The following is a 25,739-nucleotide window of genomic DNA, read 5'->3' as shown; positions in this document are numbered from 1 at the left end:
TCTTTCTCTTTCTCTTTCTCTTTCTCTTTCTCTTTCTCTTTCTCTTTCTCTTTCTCTTTGGATCAGAGGGCTGACGGCTGTGGTTTTGGTGCCGGACTGCTGCTGTCTGAAGGATTTGCTGCCACTGCGGAGTTTTGTCCTTCACTGCTTCTCCTTGCCGTGGGTAAGCCTTTGCTAGCAAGAGTGATCACTGAAGTGAGACCTTTTCACCTGACCTCACTGGGAGGGACCCTCACCATCTGCTTGGGTGTCTCAGGCAAAGCTCGGAACCCGGACCCCCAGCCACCCTCTGGAGGGAGCACTTCTGGGCTGCCTGAGGGAGTCCGGCTGCCGCGGATATTCCCAGGATATCACGCAGGAGATGTGAGAGCTAAAGGAAAACCTGAAACAACACCTTCCCTCCACCTTCTCTCTCGTCCTCGGTTCGCCCTGTACCTGCTGTTTTCTGCCACTAATTCGGGGGGGTTTGCTACAGTTTAACTCGACACCCCTCATCCACCTGGATTCTTGCTGCTCCTGCCATGGCTTCGGCGCTTTTGCTACACTTTGTTTGCCACCTGGGGTGTGGTTGTCTCTCCTGTTACAGCCTGCTGCTCCGAGACTCCTCCTGCAGACCAGCTCACCACCCAAGAGGCACTGAGACCAGCGGCTCCCCGTAAGTTTCGCAAGGGGAGCCCCTTTCCCTTCTCTCTCATCGCCCAAGCCCCCATTGCCACGTGGGGAGGGGCTGAAGTTGCGCCACAGCGCCCCCTGCAGTCGCGGCGGAATTAGCACACCTGCCTTGTCTGGCACTGAGCCGACAGCGCCCCTGCTGGCTGTCACTATAACTACACTACAAAAGGGAAAGGGCCTGCAGCCGAGACAGGCCGCTCCTGGGCTCCTCATTTTCTGTGTGTTGTTGCTGCCGTTGTTGTTTGTTTGTTTGTCTTGTTTTATATACATACATGCACACACACACTCACACACACACACACACATATATATATATATATATAAAAGTAAAGAACTGTTGTTCCTTTTCCTAGATCTTTGCCTTAAAGCACCATAATTTCAAAGTTACAATAATTTGGAGGGAAGGGGTCATATTTTCCATCCCAGGAAGGTTCCTGCCTTCCTTGGCAGACAATAATTTAAAAAAAATATTTTAAACCAAGACAGACACTTCCCAGTGGCATCCAGTGTCAGGCCAGGCTATCAGGACCCCTATCAAGCCCTATGGTATTCAAATTGCTTTTAAAAGAAAAATCACTTTTCTCTCCTAAAAAAAATAAATGCTGAATGCAGACTGCAGGACAGTATGGTGTAGATTAAGGAGTCTTTGGGCAGGGGTTTCGGCACTTTTTTCACCATCTATTTAGCCTGCTTGAATCCCCATGAATGTAAGTGTGAGGTTCTTGCAGGGTCCTTGTTTTCTCTGCTCAAATTCTGAAGGATTATAACCATACTTAATTCTGAAGGAAGCACAGGAGGGCAGCACAATTATCCATGACTATACTATTGAAAATAAAAGGGGAAAAAAGAGAGGTTATCTCATTTTCATTAACCTGAGATTCTCTTGTCACATTGCAATAAACACGTGTAACACAGACTGTCAATGTTACATCCCAACATAGCGGTTAGCAAAAGGGTTGCAGTTGAATGAAAGTTCAATACACAAAGTTCATGTGCTATGACTCTAGCCTAGAAACAGAGTTGCAGAGAGAGGCTAACAAAAAGTAAATGAAATTATTAGTGGTACCAGGAATGTGAAAGGTAACAATTACTCACTGTTTCTCGCAATCCAAGGGAATTACCAAACAAACTTACAAACAGTAAATTTGAGAAGAATAAAAAGATATGATTTATCACATAATGCCTGTGTAAATTTTGAATTGTGTTGCCTCAGTGCCCAGTATACAAAAGTACCAGGGCTCCAAAGATAATTTGACAAAGTAATGAAGTAATAGATTCATCAGAGTGTATCCAAGTCAGAGATTTGACCTCTACCTGGGCCCTCTGGAACAGAAGGGGTAGTGGGAACACATCATTGTAGTGGGATACACCTATTGCTCTAATTTTGGTTTTTGTTCATTAAGGTCTCTTCTATGAAATGTTGTCACGCAGGTGATGGAGAGCTGAAGGGACATCTGGTCTATGAACGCTTGAACAACCAGTGAGGTTGTTCAAGCGTTCATAGCAAAGCTGACATGGTGTTTGAAAGTAGCTTCTATCCCAACTAATTAAAAGCATAGGTTTTTCAAAATGAGATTATTTATTGCAAACCCTGGTGTCTCCAGAACCCAGCTCCATCGAAGCGCTGAGTAAAATGACAAAAAAAATTGCAAATTCTTGTATGGCCTTTGATATCATAAAACAATTACTACTGATGCAGTGGACAATGAGGTGAAATAGTAGTCTGAGTAACTGCATCTCACATAATCTATAATCCAGTCTCTCCCACCACGAATGACAGAAGTATTTGCAGTTGCTGAGACAGATTACCAAATCTGCCACTTTTAATTCCTTTTTAATTCCTTTGTGGACTCACTCAGCATCTTATAGTTTGTGAAGCAGTGAATTTTTTTTTTTGTAAGCTTTTTCCCCCAAACCTGTTATTTTTTTCTTCCTGAGTACTAAAGTGAGTTTAGTCATAATCTGCAGTTTTTCCACCTGAAAAGGACCATTGAAGCTATTTCTAGTGCTCAAAATAAAACAAAGATGTTGAAATCTAAGAACTCAGTTCTCAGACTGGACAATCCTGTCTCCTACTGAAGCCATTTGAAAGCCTTTTCAAAGATAATTATGACCATGAATAAATAAATTCTGTATAGTATGGTATTTTCTTTCTTCAATTGCCTGAGAGATGTATGCGGCCTAAGAAGCAAAGTTCAGAAGATCAATGAAATAAAGAAAAATATGTATCATAAGTTAATTCATCTCTGTTATTGGTATGTCTAATGAATGAGAAATTTTGGAGTGATTATTTTTTCAAAGAAAATAAAATGCTATTTGAAGGTGCTTGCATTCTCTTTAAAGCAAGGGAAAACAAGAATAAATGCTCTTTGGAAAAAGTTTTGAATATTTGTTTAGTAAGTGTATTTAAATAACATCACTCCAATTTAGCACATGACTCAAGTGCATAATATCATTTTTTCTATGATGAGAAATAGCATTAGCATAGAGGGTATCCTGCTTTTGGAGCTTTGGCACATAATTGTGCCTAAATCATTCATGAAGCTAAAAATTTCTAGTTCTTTTCACACTGATGTTGAGTTTTATGTTGGCTTAACAGTTTGCATTCCACTTGACCTAGGATAACATCAGTGATGAAGGAGATCAGTTTTGGTTTAATATATGTTATTTGACTGCCAGCATATTACTGAAATATATCTAAGCAGATAAAAATATAATGAATACACTGGCAAAGGTTTGATTACGCAAAGTAATCACTGAGTTTCCTGAATAAAGCATGTATGAATGGAATTAGATACTTATTAGGTAAAGCCACCTAGAAAATTAGGTGCAAAATCTCATTCTATATTTGATAATCAAACATAATTCAAACTTCTGCATGTGTTTGGGGTAAAAGCTAGATAATTGTTTTCATAAAGACATATTCCATTGTGGATGCAAACAAGAACCCCAGTCCTTTTCAAGGAGCAAGGGGGATGAGTTGTGTGGTGGGTTGACCTTGGCTAGACCCAAGGTACTACTCTATCACTCCTCTCCTAAGCTTGACACGGGGAGAGAACATATAAGGATCATGTTTTGAGATAAGGGCAGAGGGAGATCATTAACCAATTACTGTCTCAGGTAAAACACACTTGACTTGGAAAAATGTATTTAATTTGTTATTAAAATCACAGTAGGCTAATGTGAAGTAAAACCAAATCTTAAAACATCTTTCTCCCACCTCTCCCTCCTTCCTGGGCTTAACTATATTCCTGATTCTCTACCTATTCCTCCATAGGGAACAGAAGGATGGAGAATGGAGGTTAGAATCAATTCTTCAAACATTGTCTCTGCTGCTCTTTCCTCTCATAACTACTGATGGGCTTGTCCTTGGTGGGTGGGTCCATCTTGGAGCTGGCTGGGAGTGGCTCTGTCAGACATGAGGGAAGCTTCTAGCAGAAAGAAGCTAGCAGAAAAGCCAGTCTTCCAACCATGCAAATCATAGAACCTTCCACAGGAATTAGGAGAATCAAAGCCAGCAAGGTTTCCAGCCACAAATGTGAATTAGAATTGTGTAATAAGCACTGGGCATCTTTGGCTGAGTGACAAAACAAAAAAAATTAGGATAATGCCTAGCTCTGGGTCAGACACAAGGAAATGGTGTATTTTTGCATGGCCAAATGTCTGTTGGAGATTGGGGTTTGGGTAGGGTAGTGGGGTGGATAGATAGAAAATAAAAGATCAACCTGAGATTTTCATCTAACTAAAACAATTTTTTTTTTATTTACCATTTACATAATGGTGAAAAAAAAATGTGAAACACCATTTCAAAGCAAAAATTCTCATTTGGATTTTTTCAATATGTCTTCAGTTTTTGTTTATCACTTGTTTTTAATTACACTTAAACTCCTAAAAACTTCAGCCTGACTCAAAAAACCCACTTTTCAACTGATAAAAGTTGTGGACTTTCTTCTATATTTGTTATTGCCTGCAAGTACCAGGTTTTGAAGTTAAGAAAAGGAAAGAAGTGGTTTAGAAGGAGAGAAAATAATGAATAGCCTAGTGATGGATCAATTAATGATTATAAGTAATAAAGGTTAGAATTTTCAGACATGAATATCTGGGTACGTGCATGTTGCTTTTTTGGGATGGGATGCCACACCTTATAAGAGTCATCCTGATTGGTTCCTGTAGCTGGTATGCTCAAATTGGAAGTTAGCTGTTTTGTGAGTTGTTGAAGATGCAATCTAAATGTCACCAATGTCTTTTAAAGAGCCATTTCATATTCTTCCTTCTTCTCATGAGAAGACATGATCTTGTTTCTCTTTCAGGACTAAGTGTTGCATCAGGAAAAAGAAGCCTGATTGTCACTCTACCAAACATAATTCTTGCAGCTGGCAGCAAGGAGGACTTTCCTCTTGCTGAAGTGGAAAATTTCTATGCATCATTGCACAGCCAAATTTTCCTAAATGGGATAAGGACTATAATAGAAGCAAAATCACAGCTGTATTTCCTGACTGGTGCAATAAATTAATTGATGGTACAAAATCAAGGAACAATTTCTGCAATGCACTGTATAAGTTACACATTGCTCCATGTCTCTAGGACCATGAATGTTATCCCTGAGGAACAATGCAACCATGTGTCACCTCTGAGCAGAAATATATCTAAAGGACCAGACTTAATGTGGAAAAATGTTCCCCATACAGGTAACTACTCAAAAAACCCTAGTTAAGTTGCCTCCAGTGACGATTTTTTTTCACCATGCACATAAAGTAGATTCAAAAAGCAATCCAGCATCTTAATGACCATGTATCTAGCCTCCTATGAGTAATAAAAAGCAGGCTAAACAAGAGACACATGAAAGTCTCAAAGGAAAACCAAGTGTCTTCTGTGAGACTTACAAACACACAAAACAAAAATGTTGCAAAATCATCTGCATAATTATAAAAGATACCTTTCTACATATTCTGTGTATTTTCTCACCGAGCAGGCATACCATGGTGATGTACTGTTTGCCCTGTCTAGATACTAACAATGCATTTGGCACTTAGCATCAAAGATCATGTTTATCTGCTATTAAAACAGCATAAAACCTTCTTCAGAATGCATTCTTCTATGCAAATTCCAGCTTGCTTCAGGTGCCACTTGCTAAATTAGGCAAACAGTTTCTTTCAAAAAAGCACAAAGAGGATTTTAAAAAGCACAGAAACTGTCCCACCCCCCCTCAGTTATCCTATACTGCAATACTATGGAACAATTGCTCAGCAGAGACAGATTACAGTGAAATATGTCTTTTGCGAAGGTAGAATTCCTTCATGTTTCAAACAAGTTTTTCCAGAACCTAACAAGTCTGTCTGATTTGTAACTTGGAGCCATAGCTGTTAATGTAATTCAGGTAACAGGCGATAAAAAAAGAAGTGAGAAAGGGAAGGAAATTGTCTTTAAGTAGACTTAGACTACAGTAATTCCAATTTTCCTGTGCTGCTGGATGATGATACATAATATGCAGAGTACTATCAAGCAGCAAGGAAAAATATAATGTCTTTGCCTTACAAACTGAAATGGATTTTTTACTTCTGAAAATAATGGAGAGATCAGTTTATCTTTCAAAGCAGAATTAGAAATGGCACCATTATTTATATGACCTGTAATTTACCTTTTTACCTCTCTCAAGGAGACATAGACATGCTCTTTATTTATATGTTTGAGTAACCTGTTTTAAAACAACATCAGAATCATGAATATTACATAAGCAGGATTTCATTAGACATCTGCTTAGTGCTCATTGCTATGGCGTGGTCTTGGCTAGATTGACACATACAAAAATTGCATCTTGCAGAAGGCTGCAAAGACAGTCAATATTCAATGGTTGAGAAGTTTTGATGAATGAAACTGGGAAGAATCCTGGTAATTCAACTCTCTCTGAATAATTGTAGAGACCTTATCATGGTGTCTTTTCACCACCATTTTCCTATACCAAAGGCATTGTCAGATAACATTCTGTGCCATCTACTCTGCCACTTTATTTTCGGGATAATTGGGACAGAAAGAAATGAAGGCTTTAGCTTAATAATCAGGGAAATTTTAACTTCCTGATCAAGAAATCATTATCAAGAAAAATTAAGACTGAAAGGTAGCTCTACATGTTGGCATGGGCAATGTAAAGAACTCAAAGGAAAAGCTTTTAACTACTTAAAAGCAACATTATATCTTTAAAAAAAATCAAAATAAAGAAAGCTAAAACCTCCATATCTGAAATATAGTCCATATATTAAAAAGTCTACATGTAGTATTATATTACATTATATTATAGTGACTATATTCTATTCTAGTGTGTTGCACTGCATAGAAGAATGCAGTACTGAAGCAGATCTGTCAAAACACCCGTTTTGATTTGACCATGAGGTGGCAGTACGGCTCATCACATGGCCAGAGCACATTAGGCTTTCACGGTATGTACCAGCTGTTGAAGATGCAAACATCCTGTATATTTCCATGCTAAAAATGCGCATTACCACTAGAGTAATAAGTTCCTAGGACAAACGCACAAAAAGGGAACTTTATATTTATGTACAGTTGGTACCTGAGACAGTAATATTTGATTGAATTGACTGTTTTCCCTAAAACAAGAAGTTATACTGAAAATTTTGCATTAACATTGCAGAATCTTTTCCCAGTGAGGAAAAAAAATGAGGATGTGGTAGAAATTACCTGTGAAAGTGTTAATCATAGGATCATACAATCAGAATAGTTTGGTTTGAAAGGGACATTTAAAGGCCATATAGCCCAATACCCCAGTGATGAGCAGGGACATCTACAACTAGATCAGGTTGCTAAGAGCCCTGTTCAACCTGACTCTGTATGTTTCCAGGAATGAGGTTTCTACCACCTCAATGGAGACAATGTTCCAGTAGTAGTAATGCCATGATTACTGTAAAAAATTTCTTGCTTACATCAAGTCTGTGATGGGGAAGAATATTTTTTTCATTTGCTGTTAGTTTTATTAGAAAATAATATTATTTTTAAAAAAGTTTGGAAAGTAAAGAAAAATTATGTCCATGGGCTGCTTATAATTTTCCATTCAAAGACTTGCCAAGCAATGATTTCACATGAGAAAATTCAGTTTTCCAAAATGATTTAACAATGTTCTATCCCACAGGAAACACTTGTGCTGATGATGTTTCTGACAGGTATGTATCTTTATTCGTGAAATGGCATCCCCATATTTATTTTCTTGAAACTGAGAAAAAAGGCAGTAGTGGATAACAAACAGTATCTCCTGCAGGAAAAAAAAAAAAACAAACAAAAAACAACCAACAACAATAATATGAGGGTCAGATTAACATGAGAAGAAGACTAGTCACTAGATTCCCCATGTAGTAGAAGGCCAAACATATTAGAATTATTGTGGCATGTATGTATGTCTATAAGTAGATGTTACAATATTTTCCTTTGTATATAATTTAAAAAGCAACTTGGATACATATCCTACAAAGATTTATACAAAATACTATCTGCAGCTTTCTTTTCTGGGTGCAGGATGCCTGTGCAGTAGGACAGAGTGTTGTCAGTTGGGTTCAGGTTGTCAGCTGAGGCAAAAGGGTAGTGGTGAGAAAACTAAAGCTTTTATTTTAAACATACACAAATGGGCCTCTTTAATACAAATATTCCCCAGCTACACACTGAACAGAGGTTGTAAAACCCAAGAACAGAACAGAGGTTTTGAAACTCAAGAACCCTAGACCCTGAAAATAGTCCAGGCTGAGTTTCACCCAGCAGCAAATTGCATGTGGTAAACACATTACAGCCATAATCTCAATCTTTCTAATTCTTTAATCTTTTTTCCAGCATGTGATGTGTGAAAGACCATGCACTGGCACAAGAGAAAGCATATGTTCAAGTAAACATTTTAGTAGTCTGCCAACAGCTATGTATTATCCATGGATAATGTTCTGTTCTCCATGTATTATCCATGGATAATGTTCCGTTCTCCACACCCCTCACATGGCTGGTAAGGAGATTCGCTCTGGAGTGGGTAATGGATAGAACAGGTTGTGCAGTATTTGGCAAAGTGCCATTCCAGTGTTTTTCTTTCTAAGGTGCATAATTCACAGTATTTTTTCTGATTTTCATCAATTAGATAATTAGCTATAATCTGCCTCTACACTGTCTAAATGACAGAAGCAGTCTGCCTACAAATTGTTTTTGCATGATTAGAATTGCTTATTCACTGTAATCAATTGGTCCCGTGGTACCAGTCTTTTCCCTAAAGAGATTAACTTAGCTATCTTGTACAGGACAATAGATAACGAATATAAATAACACCAAAGATAAGCAACTTGCAAAGACCAAATTCACATCCTCAATCTTCAATCTTAAGTTACTGTGACACATTCATGTCATAGTCCTCAAGCCCAAATAAATACGTGGCCCTAGTCTTTCTAAGACCTTGAGAGTGAAGGCCATCAAATGTAACCTTTTCCTCAAAGTTAGAGAGTCATGGGTCTGCTCTCTTGGCTGAGCTGGTGCTCTTGAGTCCTCCTAAAAAGCCCACGTTTCTGGACCAGCGTTTCTGCATTCACCTGGTCCTGCAAGGAAGCACAACTGCTGCTCAGCCACCACCCATCCGAGTAGGGAGAGCAGTCATTCTGCCCCGTAATCTTTCTGGAGTCTTGATAGTTACATGTGGAACTGCACATACACCTGAAAAGCTGAAGAGTCACGTGGTATTTCAGTATTTAGACTTGGTTTCTGCATGACTGCAGTAAGAGCTGTGATTTGTTGTCGCAGACATTTCTTCACAGAAATCCTTTCTTTCGGATTTCTGTGTCTTCGGGAGGCCAGAGGCCTCTGAAGACAAGGTAAACAATTATTATCAGCTGCTGGGGAATGCAACAGGGGCACCTATTTTGATTGGTGATTGGTTCATGTTTTATGTTTATAATTAAGGGCCAATCACCAGTGCAAGCCAGGGGACTGAGTCCTTGGCCACAGCTTTGTTGTGGATTCTTTTCTATCTCTTCCTAGCTAGCCTAGCTGCTCTGCAAACCTCTCTCTATATTCTATTTAGTATAGTCATAATGTATTATATATCATATATTAATAAATCAAGCCTTCTGATTCAAGAAACAAGATTCACCGTCTCTCTCTCACCAGCTGCGCCCACTCAGGCGCGGTAATAATTGGTACTTGTTCAAGACTTTTTCCTGACAGACATTTAACTCAAGTATATAAGTAACATGACCTCTTTAAAGAACCGATTTTTTAAATAATTATTAGTAAGGGGCCTCTTAAGAAAAAGTACATGATTATGTGTCTGAAATTAATACATGCTTCCGGATGAAATTTTCTATGTGTTTAGTTGAGTTACTATATTTTCTTCCTACTTACCACTTTGCTAGGGCAGTAGGAAATTAAATAATTTTGATTGTTTGACTAGCAACACAAAGCACTGTATTATACTTACTTAGGAAGAGTTACATTTCAGTGAATTTCACTGATACATGCACAAAGAAAATGCTAGAAAAAATTGTTTGCATTTCTTGTGCTACCTAATAATTCAGCAATAGTCTTTGAAGAAATGTGGGTTCAGATACCGTCTCATGGGCCTGTGGTACACAGGTGAGGAAGTGCAAAAGTATAAACACACTGCAGAATTTAGAGATGTTTTTCCAAACTGCTGAGGCTGTGGACTTCTACACTAGGCTCAGACTCCCTTGAAATTATTCCCAGATGCCCATGAAACTATCCTATGGCTTGGGATTGCTACAGTTTAAAAATATTTCAGTAGTCTCCCTTTTCAATAGCATCCTTAATAGAATCTCTTGTGCAGCATTTTTTTTTCGGCCTGCTTTCTTCGTGTCCAATGTTTCCTGTTATTACAGACAGAAGAATATGGCCAGAACAAAGTCAGAAGGATAGAATCTCAAAAATCTGCTTTTCCCATTAAGCAACTCTAATAATCCAGGATTTTTCTTTCAGGCTCGGCACAAAATTTGATGGATAAGGCTTACCAGCAGAAGTTAGTAGTACTAAGCATTATGTGAAAGGAATGATTTTCCCTCATAATGCTTCAATGGCATTTTTCAAATCTAATGACAGTTTCTGGTTTGTTTGTTTAAGTTTGTTTCTGGTTACCACACAATTTTTTTCATTTTAGAATAAACTGGAGATGTTTAGGAAACAACAGATTGCATATAAAAATAGATGTCAAAAATCCAATAAAATGTTGTCCTTACCATCTGTTTTCTTTGATTCATCCCCCACACTACACTTATATTTTCTGTCCAATTTGTTGTCTTCCTTTGATTCACCTAGAAAGAAGCAATAAGAAACATTTAATGCATTTTAATGCATGCAGAGTGCATTTTAATGCTTGTAACTCAATGAAATTGCAACACCAAAGGAGATGTTGTTCCTTAGGAGGAAAGGTCTGAGCTCAAAAAGAACTTAATTAACTCATTTCCATTGAACAAAGCACCGAAAACATGTATCTAACTCCTACAAATAAGCAAGATTTAAAATCCACTTATAAATTTCTTCTAATTATCAAAACCATTTAAAGTTATATGCAAACTCACAATGTCTCTGACTGCATTTTGGCCATTAAAAACTTGATCATAAGCTTCATTTCAGTGTCTGAAACATTCACGCTTTCCAAAGAAATGAGAACCTGCAAGGCTTCATCATAAGTGTCTGTTTTAAAGAACCATCTTAGATACCCTTAAGGTGCCTATGTAATTTTGCCTTATTTTCTCTTACCAGATTCCTTTTATCTATCGATTCATTTGTGTTGGTATCAGGAAACAATCATCCTAGCATTGATCATTGCCTTTAGAGTCTATGTAGCAAACAAAAAATCAAGGCCTTTGGCACAGCAATGGTTCATGCAGAATGAAAATAGCAGCTTAAGATGGGGTGCAATTTATGAAGCTAGGAATGTCAACCAAGAGTGACTCTTTTTTTGGTCCTCTATTAGCCATACAGCAAAGCACATCAGATCTTACCAGACCACCCCTTCACTGAATGAGAATGTTGAATGCTAGATCAAATAAAAACTTAAATGGAAAGCTGTAGGAGAACAGAGATATTTTAGCTGCAGTATCCAAACAGCAAGAATGGTCTTTTTCCTTTTGTGATGCACACCTCAACACAAAAAGCTGTAAAAGTCTCACTTCAGAATTTTTTCATGTGAAGCTGTATTACAGTGATGTTTATTCCATTTGTATTACTATTTTTGGTACTATAACGACTTCCTAGTCTTTAGATCAAGATTAAAGGTATTAAGTGTTAAAGAGGATATTATCTGCCTTCCAAATACTCCTGGGCAGTGGATATTTATTTTTGGAACAGCTCAAAAAAAAGAAAAATTGTAGAGAAATGAGGTCTCCCTCTTCCACAATGTGCCTTAACCATTAGCATATTCATTATTCTTGGATCGTAGTGGATCAATCTCTCTCTCCAATTACGTTTCATCATAGTATAAAAGAGGAATGATTTTCAAACCCTAAAATATTTAACAAGATGGAACTAAAGCATGTTCTGTTCAGTTTTTATTCAAAATTTTTCATGTTTATCTTCCTAAGCTCACTGTGTGGATGAAAAAAAAATGAATGTAAGATGATACAGGACAAGCAGCACCCTCCTCAGCTGCTTAGACTGCCACTGACCTGGGGTCTTCATACAAAGAGGGTATGAGCAGATCCAACCAAGTTTAGGTGTCTGTTTGATTAAGGTGGTCTTAAAAAATAATGGCATAGTATTCAACTGAAACTAATATGCACAAAAGTATTCTTGCATTTCTTCCACCATCATACAGCTGATGGTAATGATAAGCTAACAAACCTTTTTTAACCATTGCATTAAAAAGTTGCTTGACCCTAAGTGTGTGCAGGAAAAAATGCAGGAACATCTACACATGCACTGTTTCAGAGTTTGATCTCTCAGAGAAAGCACAAGGCAGTGTATGACAGAGAGCCTTTAAACTCACTGCATAACACAATTTCTGAACTTTCAGTGAATATTATGAAAAGGGGACTTTTAAGTAATGTAATATCTACCCTGCCAGCAGCAGAGCAGAATAATGATCATAATGATCTTTTTGAAAGAGATTAAAGAGGCAGACAAATAATCAGACAAATATATTAGATGAGATATTAACATGTAGGCATAAAGGAAGCTGTGGTAAATCTAGACATATGAATGTTAAGATTTCATCAGTCCCCAGAGACTCTGCAGTGATTGCTCCTCATAAAGGCCTTATCCCATAAATAAAGGAGAAGGATTTCTTTTCCTGAGGAAGACACTAATTTTCAGAAATCATTATAATTCCTTTCAGAGCACTTTTGACACCTGCAGCAGGGACAGACTGTCGAAAAAAGTACTAGCAAAATCACTAGAGCACACTTAGTTCCCACATTGCTAGAAGCAGGCAAAACGAAAGATTGCAGAAGTAAAGTCTGGTGTAGTCTAACTCGCATTTCATATGTCCCTGACCTTTTTGTCTTCCCAAGGGGCCCATTCATGTTCACACATGTAACACTGTCTGAAGAAACATCCCACACATTAGAGAGAATGACAGCTTTGATCCCACAACAGTTCCATTCCAAAAAAAACCCTAATTAAAAAGGAATTACTGGATCAGCAACCCTAAGAATAATATCAGGAATGTTTTAAACAGAATTTCTGCATCTCCTGCCATCTAAACTCACTGCTTGAGCCTGGACTTTCAAAGCCTAAATGCCCATTCAGTCTTTTTCTAAAAAGAGGCTTCTGAGTGGTTTTACTGCTGCTCTTGGACTGCATGATACTAGCCAAGTTTGTGACAAGACACATGTGGCTGTAATGCTATTTTTTGATTTTGGCTCCAGGGAGCAGGAGCTGTGCAGGAAAGGACAGTGTAATGGCCGAGAGACAAGGGATCTCTTCTGTTGGGTTTAATAAGTTTTTTTTATGTTTAATGGAATTTTCAAACTTTTTTTCCACCTTTTTTTGGGTCCAGAATGGGATTCTTATTTTAACTCAGTTCCACAGCAAGTTAAAAAAACTGGAATAAAATTTCTGTGAAAACAACCCTCAAAAAATAAAGGCTAGTGGTTGTCCTTATAAAAAATAAACTGAACAAAGGAAGGATAGATAAAATAAATCCTAAAAAAAGAGTGGAGAAAAATTCTCTGTTCCAAAACATATTTTGTTCTGAGGTTCAAATCAAAGATGCATTTAATTTGCTTTAAAATGAGTTTAGAAGCCAACTTTGGCTTCTCCTATTAGTTACTCAAGCAATGACAATGTTAATTAAAGCAGGTTATTTGTTTCAGCTTTTCATGCTCTGTATAATAAGAGGATACTTCAGTTCCATGAAAAAACTAATTTTTCCTTTTTCCAAGCAAGGATGGTGAACCCCATCTACAGAAGAACACTACTTGGAATTTAATTTAGTTTCTGATTCCCATATGTAGGTGACTATGCCTATGTTCAGGAAGAGACTCTGGGCCCAGGAGTGCTTTTTCAGGGCATCAGGTTCCCCTATCACTAAAGTGAGTTACTGGTTTTAGGGCTGGATTTAAGTTTTGAAGTAGAGAAATAGAAGAAGAGAACTCACCATTCTGGACATGCTGTTTCTCTTCTCCCACAGTATGATGAAGATCCATTTTCTTATCTGTCCTAGCTGCATTTTTCCCTTGATAGGCTTCGTGCTTGCTCATGCCACTTTGCCAAGTGCCATTTACAGGATTCTTACTGGAATCTGTCCTTTTGCTTTCCCCAGGATTTGGTTCTTTACTCTCTTCTGTCTTTGCTTCTGTGACATCTTCACCTGGCTTCCCATCATGTTCATCTCTTTCCTTTTCATGTGTTCCCTGATAAGCATTTTCCTCTGCTTCTCTCTTAGCCTTTTCTTCTGCATCTTCAGCAAAGAGAGCAGCCAAGCAAGGAAAGAAGTCACAGCTATCAGTCAATTTGACAAGCACAACTCACGTATCTAAATCTACTTCAGCTTTTCACATGCAAATAAATTTACTTAGATAAATACAGGAACTGATCTGACAATGGAAAAAGAACATAAGAGGACATTTAACAAAATATTCTAAAAACAACTGGTTTTCAGGGACAACCCTGGTTGTCCTAAATTTATTTTATGTGTATGTCTTTTTCTTCCCATTTAAAGTTCACCTTGAAAAGGTGAACCCAAAATTCTTGAATGGCAAAAAGAGATACTAGCTACTGAAGGCTGTAGGGATGTCTCACAGATTTCACAGAATATTATGAGTTCGAAGGGATCCATAGAATGCAACTCTTAAGTGAATGAGCCATTCAGAGGTCAAGCTCTGCTCTAAACAACTGAGCTAATCTCAGGGTCTCATGGCATACAGAAGCATTCCTCTCATTTGGAGATCTGAAAAAAAAGCTTTATTCTGCACCTGAACTACAGGACAGAACTTTGTCTCAGGAGAATTGGACCTGCTACAACACCATTGGGTAAGTGTCTCTTGTCAAAAGTAGTGTCAGAAAATACTTTATCTAAATGGTGCTTTGTACACTAGAGTGTTTGTTTTGTCAGTTCTTTTGTTTGATGCTCTTTCATGATGACCATTTAGGCAAAAAAACCCAATCAGTAATGATCTCAATTTTATCAAACAGTATGAGAAATTTTTATAAATATCATAGGTTAAAAACAGCTCACTGAGGCTTCTAGGGACAATGCCATTACCAAACGGAATACCGTATTTTACAAATAATTTATTATACTATTAGCTACAAAAATAGCCCTAATAGGTTCCTTCCTTTCTGACCCCAAATTACTATTTGCTGTCAACAAACAGTAAATATTTCTGTATTCTCTTAATAATAATTTTTTTTATTGGCAAGGCATCTTGACTGCAAGACACCAGTTTGTCAAGAGTCAGCAATTTAAGCCCCTGCTGTGTGGTAGGCCTTGCTGCAAGACAGGCAAGGAGGGTGATGCAGAAAACTTGCTGCAAGTCAATAGAAAATAGCAGCTGAGCAAAGATACTGAGGGCAAGTGGAGTGCAAAACCAGTTAATTAGTCCTTAGCCCATACAAAGATATTCTGGGCTATAACTCTTGTATAGATATACAAGAGTTGTATAACTCTTGTATAACTCTTTCAGGATACAAAAAATATGCATGCTTGTACTGCTAAATGTACCTAGAAACACAGAAATTATGTAAAAGTCCCTCACAAGTCTGTCTTGCACATAGCATCTTTATACTGTTTATGCTTAGTCAAGAAAATATATATGGTACATGGTGAAATTAAATTCTTAAAACTAGTTACCTGTATTGTAACTTCATTCACTCATCACTTTTATATCGCAAGACACTGAACATGTTTCATGCTTTGCTTTTTTGGTTAGCTTTAATTTGGTCCATAGGGAACTGCTAGATATTAAATAAAACAAAAAAAAAACCAAAACCAACCAAACAAAAAACCCACAAAAAACCAAAAACGAGCAAAAAAGTACCCCAAAACACACACCAGGGAAACAAACAAACAAACAAACAAACAAAAGTACCAAAACTAAACCACCAAAAAAAAAATTCCCTGGGAAATAGATTTTAAATTATGCTATTGTTTTCATCTTCATGGAAAGCCCATGAAGAGTTTTTCCTAAATGGCAAGTTTTAATCACAAAGGAAAACTTGTTTTGAATAATACATGATTTCCTGAATCTTAAGACAGGTCTTTCAATTGGAGAGAAAAAAATCTGCTCTGACACTTTGGAGAACTGTGCCAAATCCCTAAATCACAGTCACATATTACATTAAAATCAAACTCCTTCCATTTATATGAAATAGAACAACTCCATTAAATAAGGGATTGAGCAACAACCATTCAGATCAGAGAATAAATTGTATCACAGTTTCATGGAGAAAAGAAAAAACAGTGACCTATTCCTTCTTTTTTTTTGCTCCAAATCTGGTCTAAATCACCTAGGGGCACTAAGATACCTTGCACAATCATTCATACCCTTGAGCTGAGGGAAATTTATACCTAAATAATTCTCAAAAGATGGCTCTCAGTATTTCTGAAAGATCTCAAATAATAGAGATTTGGTAATGTCTAACTTATTAGACATGATAATAATGTCTATAATAACCTGCCACTTGTTTCTCCTCTTAATGGTCCAGGATATTTGAATAAAAAATAATTTCCTTATTTTGCAGCTGCAGTAGTCTTCAAAAAACTGCTTTCAGATATACACCTTCTTAGCAATAAACAAGTTATCATAATTATCATTGCTGTACTCTGCTTTGTCTACAACTGGTTCATATGTTTTTTCAACTGCAGTGGCCAAAACTGGAAACAGGATAACACTGAGGGCCTTCTCACTCCTGAAAAGGTGAGAAGAATGCCAAAGGGGTCCTAGAAGCAAAGTCTTTTGGGGGGAATTTTAGTGTGTGTATGTGGGGAGTGTTGCTTTGATTTGTTGTTTGGTTTTTTTCAGTGATGGTAGGATGTTGGTCAGGATGTTTTTTCAGTTTCATGACAGTATTGAACCCTAGTCAACCTTCAACCAACACAGCCCTCGTAGTCTTCTGAAATATTAGCAGTCCTTCCCAGACCGATGACACCACACACTGTTTCAGCTTGCTGCCTAATTAATTTACCAAATTATCACCAGAAATACGAAACCAGCTGTGAATAGAGAATATTCTGTCCTTCTCCTCTGAACTATCCCCCAACTACCATCCATCTCTAAAAGTACCACCCCTTTGCAACCTGAACAATAAATAAATAAATAAATAAATAAATAAAATTATATATTTTTATATATATATCTTTTAAATTTATCTATATCTATATTTATCTATAAATATAGATAAATCTAGATTTACAAATACCATTCCAACTATTTTTGCACCCACTGAGTCTGATCTGTGACTTTAGGGGAATTCCCTTTAAATTTTTTTCTCTTCCCATTGTTCACATTCTCTTTGTATGTACATTTACACAGCATAAGAAGAATATAAGGCACAGATGAATCCCAATGTTCCTATCTTTCTGGATTCAGAGTGGGTCATTGAACTCAATAGGTGGATTCTTTCCAACTAACAGTTTGAGAATGGTTGGACTGAAGATGAGTTTGAGAAAGAAGAGGTCAACAGAATTTTATTCTTTCACTAAGAACCCTGGCTGATACCTTTGGTGGCTTGTGCTTTCCATTTCTCCCTGTTCTGCTGCACCACCTCAGTCCAGGTGGCTTTAAAACATTTGAAGTCCTCAGTGAGTATGGAGCAGTTGAGTGAGGCACTTCCTTCGGACCCAGTGCTCTTGACACTTGATCTTTTTACTTCAGAGTGACTAATGCTATTCAAACTAGGACACAATATCACAAAACACAGAAGAAATTAGCATCCCATACACTCAAATACAGCTAAGAAAAAATAATGGTTGAAAGTCAGATAACAGAGCTACACTGGAAAAACTAAGCTTGAATCCCTTATCCTTCCTATCTCTCCCACCCCAGGACAACCAATGTTAAAGTACAGAGTACAACCTGAGCCAGTGTTAGAAATAAAGGGCTGCTTTTCCCCGTCTTATTTTTTGTCATTCATTCTCACTAAGTGCTGTAACTACTTTTTTTGTGTATCTCCACTCCCTAAATATTACTGGAGAGTTAGCCAGTTCTAGAAATCAAATATGTCCCAGAAGGAATCTCCTAATTTCACCAATGGCAGGTATTAGGCACAGGTAAATCTCATTTAAGGGCTTGGGGACCTCACCTGAGGCTTAGGCATTCATTTCTGTTACAGATTCTACAGTTGACTTTTGATGCTTTATTGTGAACATTTTAACAAAGACAGCAAGATTACTGACATAGAAAGATATTAGTGTTTGGTCTTTGTTTGCCCAAGAGCAAAGTCAGCTGGGAGAGCAAATCCTGAATTGATAGCCCTACTCTAGGGATCACTAGCCACGTGGCATTTGAATTCCAAGATATGCCTTGTCAATTAAACTACTAAAAGAGTAGTATCTCTAAAACAGCAGTACAGGTTGAATGGTCCAAGACTTCCTACACCTAAACTCCAGGTGAATTGTGGTGATTCTTTGCACATTTGCATAACCCTAAATACTGTCACAAAAGTGTGCTTATTCTTTCCAGCTATCATTTCTGTTTCAATCCCATTCATATTCCTAGGCATGGAGAAACAAGTTCCTCCCAATTACTCTCATTACATTCTCTCTGACAGTGACTGAGAGAGCACTGAGAGTGTATCTGAGTGCATGGCTACAACCATTTGTGCTTCTTGCCTTAGAAGATATGACTCAGGCTGATGCCACCCTCCTCCCTCTTGGACCTCCTCCAGGCTGCACTATCCCTGCATAAAGTTACCTCACGAGGTGAGCTGCAGTGTTGACAATGGGTCCTTAAGCCACAAGAAAGACATACACTGAAGAGGGGGGAAATCAGGGCAGTTGATTGCAATGGCAACTCATAGAGTGAAGGGACAGAGTGCGAGGTTATTCACCTGGAACGCCTAAATCCAGACAGGCCAGAGAGGGAAGATTCATCAATTAGCGGAGTCACAATTTTCTCTGTCATGTCGGTCAGCACAGTAAAGGTGGGTTCCACAATGAAATCAATGAAACCTGAGCAGAAACACAAGCAGAGTCAAGCAGGCAAGAGGAAGATTAATGTGGAATCTCTGCTTCAGTGAATACAGATGACCACACTGTAAATGACAGTAAAAAAATTAAACTTTGAAAGAAGTACGGGCCAATACTAGAAAGGGAAAACTGAATTATACATTAATCCCTGACCCAAGACTCTCAATATAGCATGCAATGAAAGGAATCTTTTTAAACATTGGAAAGAAATTCTGGCAAATCAGAACATAAACTCATCAAGACTTATTTTATAAGAGGAGTAGTGTGATATTGAAGTCAAATTCCTAGTATATTTCAATAAAACTTAAAATTCACCTTCAAAGAAGAACTCTCTCAAAGAAGAAACAGCAATAATACCAATAACCTTGAACCTCCCTTATTTACAGCATCAATATGTTGCTGTGAATTCCCTCTCCTCAGTGCTTGGCCGTTTTTTTCTTGCTGACAATAAAGAGATCTAGATGCTTTTCCCACATTTTTTAATATTAAAAAAAAAAGAGAGAGAAAATAGAGACAAAAAAAATTTCTACTTCAGTATATAGTTTGACAGAAATGAATATGGGCCTGATGTGAACATTGGGAAATGCAGACTGATGAGCTCTGTGGACATAAGGTTACGAGATGAAGGAAAATCTAAATTGTATGATGTCTTGGTTTGAAAGGCCAGGTGTCAGCTAATGAAAGCAGGAGGCTCGCTTGAAATAAAGAATGTAAACTCCCTCTCTCTGAATTATTGCAATTTTGAAACTGGGGGCTCTTAGGCAAAGATATGGGAGTAGGAATAACAGTTCTTTATTAGGCAAAAAATAAAAGTGAAGTAAAAATGCAGTAATACAAAACAACACTGACAGAGTCAGAATATGACCTGACTCACTGTCAGTCAGGGTGGTGGTAGTAGTCTGATTAAATGGTAGCTGCAGTCATCCTGAAGTGATAGATATGGTTCTTTTGAAAGCAGTGATCCTGTAGAAAGGTGTAGTTTTCTTCTGAAGATCCAGTGGTGGTGAAGATGGGCTTGGTCTTCCTCTGGGAATCCAGTGGAAAGGCTGACTCTGGTGTTTCAAATCTCAGATTATATTCAGGTAGGAATGCCTGGCTCCTCCCCCTGGGTGGAGCATTTCACAATGGGATGATGTAATTTTATCAGTCATGCAGTGAGACTCAATGGTCTATTAACAGAAGATATTTTCTGGAGGGAGGATTGGTTGTGGAAGAGATAAGGAAAACTGTCCCACCTGGTTTTAACAGGTGGCCAAATTAACAGAAGATAACTGCTCCACCTCTAACAGATGGCAATAGAATATACACCCCAAACCACATCTTCCATTTCCAACCCAAGATACATGAATAAAATGTGGAAGTGAGTAGCTTACATATTTCCCTAATTCTTTTAGTACTTCATTTATGAAATTACTTAGTGCTGCAGGTAGCCAAGAAAACAACAAAGTCCTTGATCCCTCCTAAGGCACGTTAAAATTCAGGTTACAATTACTACTGTTACAAACCCCCACTATTACAAATTTTAGGTATTTTTAAATTTTTAACAATTAATTTTTCATTAACAATATTTTAATTTTTCTGGGCAAGTAATGATATATTTATATGCTACTGGTGATTCTTGATGATAACATGAACAACAAAAGAAGTGATCATATGGTTCAGGCACCTGAATTCATGCTTCAATCCACATCTTGAGTGCAAAGAAGTTAAGTATCCTGCTAGTTCCATTTCCCTCCCCATCTTTTTGCTGAGTTTTGAAAAGGATGGATTATAAGGTGTATTTTCATGACAATCAAATAAAAAATGTTACTTTTACGTTATAGGCTGTAAATCTGGGGACACATGCAGTCTTATCTGTACATGTGAATCACATGCCTGCATAACACTGTATCAGTCTTATCTAGTAAAATTTAGAAAAAAAGAATTCCCAGGTAGTTAATCAGAAATGCATGCAGTATAAAACTTGAACAGAAAATTTTATGCTAGACCACAATGCTGATAGTCCCTGCAAAATTAATGTAATTTTTTTAAGCAACCAACTTAGAACAGTGTTAAATGTGCCACAGGAATCATAAGGATAATGAGAACTTGATTTACGCATCTGTGGCATTTGTGTGTCTGGCTGTCTATATGTCTCTTCCATTCTCCTTCACTCAAAAACTTATTTACCTCTTAATGACCAAAGAAACCCAAGTCATAGTACCTTGTCATTCTGCTCAGCAAGTAATACCACTGCCATTTGCTCCTCCACCACTAAAAACCCTGAGACATGCAAATCTCTGATACCAGACAGATGAATGCATCACTAACTCCAGCAGCAGGATGGTGGGATCTGTTTCCTGAGATACTGAACAGTTACACATAAACACATTAAACAGTTGTGTTTAAGAATCAAGTTTTCCCTGTGAGAGGTCTTGCATCTCATCAAAAAAGGTGAGCAGAGGTCCCAAAAGGGACCACAGGTAAACAAACTCAAATACATAGGATAACTTTTCTTTGGTAAGTGGCATATTTTTCCTCTATTACCTGTAACATTAATAAGTTATTCAACTATGTTACTTTAAAATAGGGATTATAACAAAATTGGAATCATAATCTGCTATTGTAGAAAAAGAAATTAGGACTTTATTAAGCATTATGTAACTTTTGCCATATTCGCACATGCCTTGCTCCCCTTGTTTCCTCTTCCTCTTTACCTGAAGACACTGAGATTTAAACACAGTAATTTAGTTTGCTATTTAAAACCCTGAATATCAAATCAGCCTGAGTTTTAAAACCTATTAGTGGTAATGACCAGTTTAACATTTTTCTCCTTCAACAGAATGAACATGATAAACACTTCTGTATGCTAGAGACTAAGATGATTTCACCAGTTAATACTGCACGTTAAGAGTGAATTCCAGGCATATGCCTAGTGTTCACTTGCTATACCTGTGAACATCAACATTGAAAAAAATGGATAGAGGACAGTTTCTCTAAAGTTCACCATAAAGCAAAAAATCAGCAGCATGCACTCATTAGCCTTCATCCACTGTTTTCTGAAAGTACATTTTTATTTCTTGATAGTAAAAGGACAAAAAAAATATACTCTTGCATATATCAGCTGCAAAAAGAGGACGGTGACAATAAAGGCTGATCTTCAATTACACTAGTTTCCTAGAGTTTGAGCCAGAGAGGTTTTAGCTCCTGATATGCTTGTTGGAAAATATTAAAGTCTTGGTCCGGTTTACTTTGCATTTTTTTTCTCTCCCCCACTTTGAACAAGCATCTTGACTTCCAAACATAACTCTCCCAGTTTTTGTACTTCACAATGGTACAGAAACATTTGCCATACTCATTCTATTGAATAAGAAAAGGGATGATAAATTGGTGATCATTGTTAACATTAATAGGTTTTCAAAATAAAGTTCAATAATTTATATTCATTGGGTTTTTATTTATCAGCTTAAACTGAACAATTTTTTTCATAACCTGACACAACAGGAGAAACACGTTCTTTCCTTTGAGGAGTTTTTTTTCTGTTGGATTGCTTAATTTTATCAACTGTACTGCTATAACCTGCCATTTGTGTGAGAATCTTTAATTAGTGAAAATGTGTGCCTACTGTTGTTGCATCTACAGTGACCTTACAGCAGCAAACCAGCAACTACAAACAAATTGAGCCACTAGAACACAATTTCTAGGCTGTGTCCTTGATAGAACCAAAAGCACAATTGTATTTCACTAAGAACGAAAGTTTTTAATTTGTGAGAATTGATGGCTTAGTCCTTAGTGCAGATGACAGTCATAGAATCACTAAGGTTGGAAAGAACCTTTAAGATCGTAAAGTCCAACCATATAATAGCACAATTTGGAATTCAGTAAGAACTTACTCCTGCAAAGAAATGTAATTACTATTCCAGGAAACATTTTTTTAAGACTATTAATTGGGTAAATAAATAAATGAAAGGAGATTATTTGTCTGAGAATCTACCCTACAACTTTGAAAGTCTTATCTCAGCAGATAGCCAGAAAATAGGTGGTTGCAATTTAACAAAAGGGACATAAAGAAAGACACTGTCAAAAAGTGCAGCAGACTGAGAAATTAATAATTTTACAATGGTAGAAGGCAAAAATAAAGAGTAGTCTATTAATGTCAATGGATTACTAAACTGCACAAATGAAATAATATATGACTAAATAAGCCTGCCTTTGCCTACTGACAAGTGCCTCTATGGTAAATTGTATTTCTGATGGTATAATATAACAATAATTTTTCAGTGGCTTCACACAAGGGGCATCAGAACAGAAGATTCTTTCCTCTTCTGGTCTTTCTGAGCAAAGGAGCCCGAAAGGAGAGGACCAGGAGAACGGGGTCCCAAGCATACACAACCCTATGTGGAGGGACCCTGGGGAAGGCAAAACTCCTCTTCCCTGTAAGGAGTGAGGAACATGTCTGAAAGTTGATAAAACAGATGTGTAAGAGAAGTATCTACCTGTAACTTCTCTCACAGCAATCAGAGAGGGAGAGTTTTTCTTCTCCCACAGCACAGAAATAAGCCTATGTCCAGGAGTCTTCAACATGAGTTTCATCTGAGACTGTAGCACTTCAAGTTTTGTTGCTGCTTTCCTCCACTGAGCTACTGGCAGAACACACAGTTTCTGGTAGGTTATTGTTCCAGAGGAGTAAATGCTACAAGCCTGGTAACCAGGCCAGGCTTGTATAGGGCTCTTCAGACTCAGATTCTTAGGTGAATTGTCTAAATTTCCAAAGCCAGAAAAATCTGAGATGCTGTCTCTGAGATAATGGCTTGCTTACCAGGAACAATGAGGTAATTTTAAACAGAAATAGCTCTTAGCCAAAGATATGAATTTACAGTTTCCTAGATTCAGGGAAATCTTTGTTTCATTATTTGAGAGAAATTTCTTGCTTTAAATTTTTGTTTGCTTTCTTTAATATGTTTTCTATCTTTCTGGTTTTTTCAGTTCTCTCAATTTTAGTGTCCATGTTATCTTTCCCTTTTCATTCCATTTAGCTACCTATTCTCCAGCTGAGGTTGGAACATATTCATCTATCTTCTTCACTTACTTCAAAGGTATAAAATCCACCCACAAATCCACCTTTTCCATGTTCCCTTCATTGTACGAAGCCCCCTGAATAGTTTTACTAGCGCCTCTTGTTCTTTCACTAAATGTGAGGCTTGTTGCCTCATGCTTCCCCTGCTTTTTCACTCAGTAACTGAAGAAGAGGTAGAGAAAGTGCTGTTAGTGAGTCTGTAAAAAGATCTCTTTTTCTGAATTGCGGGCACAGAAGAAGATTTGCTAGTTGCTTGGATTCAGTGAAAAGTAATGTTTGGTTTAAAGCATCGGGAGGGAAAGCGAGAAAGGAATAAAATATTTTGTCCAGGTCATCAAAGGAGCAGGCATTGCCTTTTCATGTACACCAACGACATTCATTCACATGATATTCTCATGTGTGCCCTGTCTTCACAAATCATGAAATCATGGAGTAAGTGTCATAACCAGGTACTGTAGTTATTTCTGCAAACACATCAGAGGCAATTTGATTACTGTATTGGAACCATCACCATAAATTTAATGGCTCTTCTTTGAATTGTTGATCTGGGGAAAATAATGCCATTGTGCCTTATTTCCTCTCTTTAACAGAAATCCAAATTATATCACTAGGATCTTAGTACTATTGAGAAGATGAAGTTTTTCTTTTAAGATGCTACTTTGCATGCACCAAAAGGGACATACCTATTTGAGACTGAGCAACCATAGTAGATGTCCGATCACATAGAGGAGAGAAGGGCAGCCCTAGTTCTGCTTCCTTGTCACCCTGGAGAAAAAAATTGAGAAGAAATTTTAAAAAGACAAAACACATTGCACTTTTCATATATTATGTCATGACTGTAAAAGCCTCTCATTTTACTTTCTTTAATTAAGTTTGGATTTTGTTTAGATTGGGGTTTTTAAACATAAATTGTGGAGAATTTGAGTCTCGATGGAAAAGTTATAGTCCAAGAAGAACTTAGTGAATTAATATCTTGATTCCAGTGACTTTTCATGAGACCTTTCCCTGCTTGTTTGGTACTTCTATGCACCAACTAAAAACCCCTTGAGCACAAGAATGCTTCTCACTGCAGTTCTCCAGAGATCTCGGTTCTCAGAGCAAATCTTTGATGAGCAAAGATCACTGTCAGGACTGATTTTTCAGGGCTTGCAGTTCTTTGCACATCTTTTAGATAAGACTGGCTGCAGATTAGTAATTTTTTCCAAAGAAAACACTAAGTTTTCTATGAGAAAGTAACGTGCTTGGTTGATGTTGGGACAAGCTGTGGACATTGTCTACCTGGATATCTCCAAGACTTTTTATATGATTTCCAATAGCCTCCTCCTCAAGGCACTGATGCATTATAGTATAGACAAGTGGTCCATGCAGCAGGTGGGGAACTGGCTGACAGGCCCCAGC

At 37.5% G+C, this 25,739-nt stretch overlaps 1 protein-coding gene across 1 annotated transcript in view; it reads right to left on the bottom strand.

Annotated features, from left to right (window-relative positions):
- Positions 1–7,905: 7,905 nt before the first annotated feature.
- The window catches only part of PDE1C (phosphodiesterase 1C), a 59,375-nt gene continuing 41,541 nt past the window's right edge, over positions 7,906–25,739 (bottom strand). Inside the window, exons 9-15 of the mRNA XM_058805035.1 lie at positions 25,025–25,106; positions 19,147–19,267; positions 17,817–17,992; positions 14,255–14,551; positions 10,893–10,967; positions 9,237–9,365; positions 7,906–7,933 (exon numbers count right to left, since the gene is read on the bottom strand). Of these exons, the coding sequence (XP_058661018.1) occupies positions 9,334–9,365; positions 10,893–10,967; positions 14,255–14,551; positions 17,817–17,992; positions 19,147–19,267; positions 25,025–25,106 (783 nt within the window). The 3' untranslated portion in view covers positions 7,906–7,933; positions 9,237–9,333. The remainder of the gene's footprint in view (positions 7,934–9,236; positions 9,366–10,892; positions 10,968–14,254; positions 14,552–17,816; positions 17,993–19,146; positions 19,268–25,024; positions 25,107–25,739) is intronic.

The sequence above is a fragment of the Ammospiza caudacuta genome, chromosome 1, assembly GCF_027887145.1.
Source record: "Ammospiza caudacuta isolate bAmmCau1 chromosome 1, bAmmCau1.pri, whole genome shotgun sequence".
Classification (NCBI taxonomy): domain Eukaryota; kingdom Metazoa; phylum Chordata; class Aves; order Passeriformes; family Passerellidae; genus Ammospiza; species Ammospiza caudacuta.
The sequence above is the reverse complement of the archived record's forward strand: the minus strand, read 5'-3'. Positions and strand labels throughout refer to the sequence as shown.